The following is a 7,863-nucleotide window of genomic DNA, read 5'->3' as shown; positions in this document are numbered from 1 at the left end:
GAATCAACACCCGATGGAACTCAAAATTGGAACGAAATATTAATGAACTGAATTTGGGCAGACCGGAGATCTGAAGCTGGTCGCCATTTTGAACATTTTGTGTCCTGAAGTTGAAGTACTGTGGCTAACACGGGGTAGGTCGAGTGAATAGTCCGTGACTTTCATGCTTCCTTTTTATGTTCCCGCTAGCCCCGCGGGCAGCTCCGTGCCTGGGATCGCCGGGCCGCTGCCGCCCCCCTCGGGGAAGCGACGCACTCGGACTTTGATGACCCTGTTTTCACAGGCCAAACTGGGGAGAATTTCCTCAATGTGCATCTGTTTTCCCTTCAGGCTGTGTGTATTTTTGGTTGTTTCCCCCCCATCTGCAGGAGCGACTTATGCTGGAGGACGGAGGCAGCTCGAAGCTCTCATTTTCAGCTCCAGTCAAATCAAAGTGCACACTAGTGTGTTCGTTATAGCAAACATCTGCTGTTCTAGCCTATATGTATTATCAGAGCCAAACAAGATACTATTTATGTCAGGCTGGTGAAATAGTATTGGTGTCAATGTGTCATAGCATCGGAGCATATGAGTAAAGAAACGAAGCAGTGAAATTCCATCCTGTTGATGCCACGTCTGTACATGAACACAAATAACCTGATATATGAAAATGGCCGCATGGAAACCTTCCTCTCTTCTGACTCGAGTTCCCATCCATTGGGGAGAATTTGCTGAAAACGTCTGCCAACATCTGGCTGCTTCCTGCATTCCACTCCTACCTGCACACGCATAAAGACTCCATTCAACACTTACACACGTTCCTGCTGCCATGCCTCTATGGGGACATGACGCAAGATGGCCTCCTTCACACATTTATCAAGTATTCAGTTTTATAATACACGAAATGAGCAATACATTCATGTTTTACGAGGTGTCGTTGAACGCACCACACGTAGCCTTAACGTGGCTTTCACATTGACCCGTTGCATTTCTCTAGATTCCAATCGATCGATAGTGACTGACTGGTTTGAAGACGCTAATGTAATGAGCGTAGATTTTGTCAAAGTTTGAGTAGTGTTTTACGATGTGTCATTGAACGCACCACACGGAGCCTTAACGTGGCTTTCACATTGACCCGTTGCATTTCTCTAGATTCAATCGATCGACAGTGACTGACTGGTTTGAAGACACTAATGTAATGAACGTAGAGTTTGTCAAAGTTTGAGGCAAGCTACTCAACAGGTCCTTGGGTGAGAAAAAAAGAAAGAAAATAAAAACCTGTCATTAATAAGGCCGTGAACGTACTGGCCTAGCCCACTTGAGATCACGTGAGGGCTTTTGTTTATTAACTCCAAATTGTAGTCCCATCTGTCAGCGATTAATAGTATTTCATTCACATTCTTACCACTGTGGAATTCCCAATAAATCTTAGCGACAGAATTAAATCAAGTACTGCATAGCAGAAAGCTTCCCCTCCTCTTTTCACTACATACTACTGCAAAAGAACACCTGAGGCACCAATCGAGACTTCCAGCTGCAGTCTTGTTTCCACAGGCGACATACCACCGCCACGGGCCGCTTTCTCGCTCGGAAAAGTCATCCCGTGAGTGTGGAGCGGCGCCCAATCTCCCCCGCGGTTGCCAAAGCGCAGTTGTTGCCTGCAAGCTCAGCTTCGTGCACGACTTTTTCTCTCTTGCGTGAGGAGAGGAAAAGATGGCATCCCAGCTGTTGAGTTGGAAGGTCTTGGGGTTCGCTGCACTGCTGATATGCTTGGTTCTTACAGGTAAGTTAACATTACTTTCGAATGCACTTCTGTAGGATTTATACCCCAAGAGCCACGGAAGACATTTGCATCATCCCCAGGATTTAAATGGAACTGGTCCTCATTCGGTCAGCTATTGTATTTAACCAGAGAATACTGCACACACACACACAAAAAACAAACAAACAGATTCTGCCACCCAATGTCAATTTATATGAGATTAAATTTCACTTGGACCCATTTTGAACCCCACGTCAAAGTTTTGAAACCATCAGCATTACCTTCTGGCCTTGTCATCTGTTCATTGTGTTGAGATTTGTGTTGCACGTCTCAACATGTTAAGGAATCTTGCATTAAGGGTTCTTAAAAGTTCTTTAAATGTTTGTAGAATCATAATTTTCCTCCATTAAGGCTGAATATATTTCTTTTAAATTCACAGTCATAAAGTGCTTCCGCTGCTAAGTAAATTTGGAAAATAAATACTATAAAAGCAGTTCACAATGTTGTAGTTAAATAAATGGGGAGACCGACCAAAAAATATATATAAAAGAGGCAAAAATATTTCAGTCAATTCATAATTGTAGCAAGTTGCATTTTGTTGCTGTACAGTATCAAGTTTAAGCTGAAAACTACATTTGTAAATGTAAAGATTTGTATCTGGATTCAATTGAAGAAAAACAAAACATCCCTTTGTCTAGTCAGCTAAGTCACTAATTAAGAACAGAAGCAGAATCAAATTGCGTTGAATATTGTACCACTTTTTCTTGTCTTTTTGTTATGCAAACATTCATAACTGAAACTCAGAATTTTACGGTGAATGCATCACTGTGGTTAAAATGGTTTATCCAGATGCCAAAAAGTCCACAAGGGACACACAAAAAAAAGAAGGAAAAAAAAAAAGTGGAAAAAGTGAGTCGGTGGAAAGTCTGTTTGCAAAACTCATTTAAACACTGCATTCAATGCAAAGGCGGTTGAATTTTTCCACAATAATGTAGCACTGCAAGCGGAACGTTGCTCAGTTCACGGCATTGAAGGCAGTCATTCTTGAAAGTCATTCAGTGGGGGATGGGTGGAGTGAGGACAAAGTGTGGGGGGTGGGTTTGAATGAAGAAGAAGCTGACTGCAGTGGTGCATAATTACAATGTGGTGCATAATTACAATGTGGTGCTTTGACATACGAGTCACACGAGCATATGTTCATAACTCACATCTCAAAGCACCACATTGTTTTAATTCGTCGTGGCTGCGACTTGGCCACTGGGGGGCAGTATAATAAAGATATCCACACACAAACGTAGAAGAGTTTCAACTGCTGAGCGTCAGCGGTGTGTCGCAGAGGATAAAGAATATATGTGTCTGAGTATTATTTCTTTCTACATGTCTTCACACCATTTGTGTTTGAAGTTTCAGTCATTTTCCTGAACTAAAAGAACCTTGCTGCACACGGCTTAAGGTCTGACTACTTCTGATCTTTCATCCCAACAGAAGTGTCCGGTGATGGAAAGAAGCTGCATAAGATCTTGAGAAAGAGAGATGGTATGCGTCAACACAAAACTGTATGACACCAAAATTGTGTCAGGGCAGCACCGCTTCATCCCGACAGTGTAACAATACTAAGCAATGTATTTATGACCTCTTGCTGTGTGCCAATGCAGTAGCAGGTGTCGCTCGTCCCGCTGCCTCCCCCAAGGCCTCCGTGGCCGTGTCTCCCGCCAAAGCTCAGGAGTTTCTGGCTAAACTGCGCCGAACCAAGAGGAACATTTGGGACCGCAGCAGACCGGACGTACAGCAATGGATTATGCAGTTTATGTACATGGGCTACGACGAGCAGGTGGGTTGCTTACTCGCACCCATGTTACCTCAATATCATATAAGAGGGCGTTTAAAATATGAAGATCCACATATACAGTGTATTATAGTGCCTGTCAATGGACCCAAGGACGCTTAACAATAGGAACATTATTACATTACACCAAGTTCTCACCAAATGTGGGTGGGGCCAAAGAGAGCTGGGCAGTGGATCAAGTCGACCTTGGCGGTCCCGATCCCTGGCTACATAACATGGCAGGAAAGGAGCCCATCGAGAGGGGTTGGACACTCTTCCACTTGAGTTGTCAACGGTGAAAAGCGCCAAGCAGGTGTGGGCATACTTACTACCTCGGACCCCGGTTCATGTACATTTGGGCTCACCCCATTAGTAGAAGGGTCCTGACTGTTGTATGTGCACCAAACAGCAGCTCAAGCTTCCCACTCTTTTCTGTACCCCTGGTAGCCCGGCCATTGAAAATGAATGGGGCCATTCATTTCCAATGGGAGATTTCGACCCCTGGTAGCCTGGCCATTGAAAATGAATGGGCCCATTCATTTCCTATGGGAGATTTCGACCCCTGGTAGCCCGCCATTCATTTCAATGGGGGATTTCGACCCCTGGTAGCCCGCCATTCAATTTCGACCCCTGGAGTGCTTAGTGGGGGCTCTCTTGCCGGAGACTCCACCGTTCTCTTTGCGGACTTGAATGCTCTCGTGGGTAATGACAGAGAGACCTGGGAGGGCGTGACTGGGCGGACCACCACCAGGTGGTGTGTTGGCCCCGAATGGTGGGGGAAAATGCCAGTCCGATCTGGCAAACTCAAACGTCCTGTGATGATCTGAGTTTCAACTACCACCTCCAACAGACCTTCGCCCAGGGGACACCAAGTCCGAATGGACCATGGTCCATTCCATCATTGTTTAGGCAGCCGACCGGAGCTGTGGCTGTAAGGTGGTTGGTGCCTGTCGTGGCAGAAACCCTCGAACCTGTTGGTAAACCACCTGGTGAAGCAGAGAGTGGCTTTGGTGGTTACAGAGGCAAAAACTTGGGTGTGGGAGGAGTTTGGTGATACCATGGAAATAAGACTTCCTAATGGCCTTGAAGAAATTCTGGTCCACCATTTGGCATCTCAGGAGGGGAAAGCAGACTCTGGAGTCGGGACAGTTGTGAGGGGAGTATACGTGGAAAACCTCCTCAATTCCCCTGACATGTCTTCCCATGAGTCTAAAGACTCCCCATGGGAAGTCCCCAAGTTAGTTAAGGCGGATGGATGGGCGGATGAGATCTGCCCAGAGTTCCTAAATGTTCTGCATGTTGTGGGACGGTGTGGGTTGACACGCCTCTGGCTTGGCAGTCTGGGGTTGTGACCGCCCTTTTTAAAAAGGTTGATCGAGGGTGTGTTCCAACTACAGGGAGCTCACATTCCTCAGCCTCCCTGGTAAGGTCAATTCAGGTGTGCTGAAGAGGAGGTCCCATGGGGAAGTCAAATTTCAGATTCAGGAGGAGCAGTGTGGTTTTCCTCCCGGCTGTGGAACCGTGGACCGTCTCTACACCTCAGAAAGAGTCCTTGAGGGTGCATGGCAGTTCGCCCAAACCAGCCTACATGTATTTTGTGGACTTGTGGAGAAGGCGTTGGAAGCGCAGGGTGCCGAACCCAGATAGGGGCTGTTCGGTCACTGTATACCTGATGTCAGAGTTTGGTCCACATTGCCGGCAGTAAGTCGGATTTGTCTAGTGAGTACTCCGCCAAGGTTGCCCTTTTTGTCACCGATTTTGTTCTTAACCTTTATGGACAGAATTTTTAGGCCCAGCCAAAGCATCGAGGAGGTCAGAGTTGGTGGCCTCGCTATTTCATCTCTGCTTTTTGTAGATGATGTGGTACTGTTGGCTTTACCAAGCCGTATTCTCCCAACTCTCACTAGACCAGCACCTCCAAATATGAGACCATGGTCCTCAGTCGGAAAAGGGCCCTCTCCAGGTCGGGGATGACATTTTGCTCCAAGTTGAGGGGTTCGAAGATCTTGGGATCAGTAGTGAGGGGAAGATGGAGTCTGCAGTGATGTGGAATCTTTATTGGTCTGTTTGAGCCAGAAGGCTCTCAATTTACCGGTCGATCTACATTCCTGCCCTCACCTATGGGTCGTGACCAAAAAAAACAAGATCCCAGCTACAAGCAGCCAAAATGAGTTTCCTCCACAGAGTGTCCGGACTGTCCTTTAGTGGTACGGTGAGAAGCTCAGCCATCCGGGAGGGTCTCAACAGTCTAGCCGCTGCTCCTCTGGATTGAGAGGAGCCAGACGAGGAGGATGGTTAGGTTTGTTCACATGATGTTGTAGAGGCGTGTCAACCCAGGACAGCCCCAGAACATGGCACATCTCCTACCAGGAGGAGGCCCCAGGGATAACCCAGAACACACTGGAGAGACAATGTCTCCTGGCTGGCCTGGAAAGTAGAAACTCCTTGGGTCTCCCCAGGAAGAGCTAGACGAAGTGGCTGGGGAGAGATAAGTCTGGGCTTTCCTGCTAAATCTGCTGCCCCACTTCCACCATTTCAGGAGCTTGTTCAATCTTTGGAAAGTAGAAACTCCTTGGTTCTCCCCAGGAAGAGCTAGATGAAGTGGCTGGGGAGAGATAAGTCTGGGCTTTCCTGCTAAATCTGCTGCCCCACTTCCACCATTTCAGGAGCTTGTTCAATCTTTGGAAAGTAGAAATTCCTTGGTTCTCCCCAGGAAGAGCTAGACGAAGTGGCTGGGGAGAGATAAGTCTGGGCTTTCCTGCTAAATCTGCTGCCCCACTTCCACCATTTCAGGAGCTTGTTCAATCTTTGGAAAGTAGAAACTCCTTGGGGCTCCCCGGGAAGAGCTAGATGAAGTGGCTTGGGAGGGGTAAGTCTGGGCTTTCCTGCTAAATCTGCTACCCCACTTTCACCATTTCAGGAGCTTGTTCAATCTTTGGAAAGTAGAAACTCCTTGGGTCTCCCCAGGAAGAGCTAGACAAAGTGGCTGGGGAGAGGGGTGAGTCTGGGCTTTCCTGCTAAATCTGCTGCCCCACTTCCACCATTTCAGGAGCTTGTTCAATCTTTGGAAAGTAGAAACTCCCTGGGTCTCCCCAGGAAGAGCTAGACGAAGTGGCTGGGGGGGAAGCAAGTCTGGGTTTTCCTGCTAAATATGCTGCCCCACGTCCACTATTTCTGGAGCTTGTTCAATCTTTGGAAAGTAGAAACTCCTTGGTTCTCCCCAGGAAGAGCTAGACAAAGTGGCTGGGGAGAGGGGTAAGTCTGGGATTTCCTGCTAAATCTGCTGCCCCACTTCCACCATTTCAGGAGCTTGTTCAATCTTTGGAAAGTAGAAACTCCTTGGTTCTCCCCAGGAAGAGCTAGACGAAGTGGCTGGGGAGAGAGGTAAGTCTGGGCTTTCCTGCTAAATCTGCTGCCCCACTTCCACCATTTCAGGAGCTTGTTCAATCTTTGGAAAGTAGAAACTCCTTGGTTCTCCCCAGGAAGAGCTAGACGAAGTGGCTGGGGAGAGGGGTAAGTCTGGGCTTTCCTGCTAAATCTGCTGCCCCACTTCCACCATTTCAGGAGCTTGTTCAATCTTTGGAAAGTAGAAACTCCTTGGTTCTCCCCAGGAAGAGCTAGACAAAGTGGCTGGGGAGAGAGGTAAGTCTGGGCTTTCCTGCTAAATCTGCTTCCACCATTTCAGGAGCTTGTTCAATCTTTGGAAAGTAGAAACTCCTTGGTTCTCCCCAGGAAGAGCTAGACGAAGTGGCTGGGGAGAGGGGCAAGTCTGTGATTTCCTGCTAAATCTGCTGCCCCACTTCCACCATTTCAGGAGCTTGTTCAATCTTTGGAAAGTAGAAACTCCTTGGTTCTCCCCAGGAAGAGCTAGACGAAGTGGCTGGGGAGAGGGGCAAGTCTGTGATTTCCTGCTAAATCTGCTGCCCCACTTCCACCATTTCAGGAGCTTGTTCAATCTTTGGAAAGTAGAAACTCCTTGGGTCTCCCCAGGAAGAGCTAGACAAAGTGGCTGGGGAGAGGGGTAAGTCTGGGCTTTCCTGCTAAATCTGCTGCCCCACTTCCACCATTTCAGGAGCTTGTTCAATCTTTGGAAAGTAGAAACTCCTTGGTTCTCCCCAGGAAGAGCTAGACGAAGTGGCTGGGGAGAGGGGTAAGTCTGGGATTTCCTGCTTAATCTGCTGCCCCACTTCCACCATTCCAGGAGCTTGTTCAATCTTTGGAAAGTAGAAACTCCTTGGGTCTCCCCAGGAAGAGCTAGACGAAGTGGCTGGGGAGGGGTAAGTCTGGGCTTTCCTGC

The 7,863-nt window shown here is 47.7% G+C and overlaps 1 protein-coding gene across 2 annotated transcripts in view; it reads left to right on the top strand.

Annotated features, from left to right (window-relative positions):
* ecrg4a (ECRG4 augurin precursor a) overlaps positions 1-7,863 on the top strand; it is a 10,653-nt gene continuing 2,790 nt past the window's right edge. Inside the window, exons 1-4 of one of the 2 annotated variants that reach the window (XM_077580586.1) lie at positions 10-134; positions 1,534-1,762; positions 3,227-3,277; positions 3,397-3,572. In XM_077580586.1, the coding sequence (XP_077436712.1) occupies positions 1,693-1,762; positions 3,227-3,277; positions 3,397-3,572 (297 nt within the window). In that variant the 5' untranslated portion in view covers positions 10-134; positions 1,534-1,692. Of the gene's footprint in view, positions 1,763-3,226; positions 3,278-3,396; positions 3,573-7,863 lie in introns of both variants that reach the window. The other variant, XM_077580585.1, reaches the window with a different exon arrangement.

Source organism: Vanacampus margaritifer, chromosome 11 (genome assembly GCF_051991255.1).
Source record: "Vanacampus margaritifer isolate UIUO_Vmar chromosome 11, RoL_Vmar_1.0, whole genome shotgun sequence".
Lineage (NCBI taxonomy): Eukaryota > Metazoa > Chordata > Actinopteri > Syngnathiformes > Syngnathidae > Vanacampus > Vanacampus margaritifer.
Note: the sequence above shows the minus strand (reverse complement) of the source record. Positions and strands in the feature narration are given on the sequence as shown.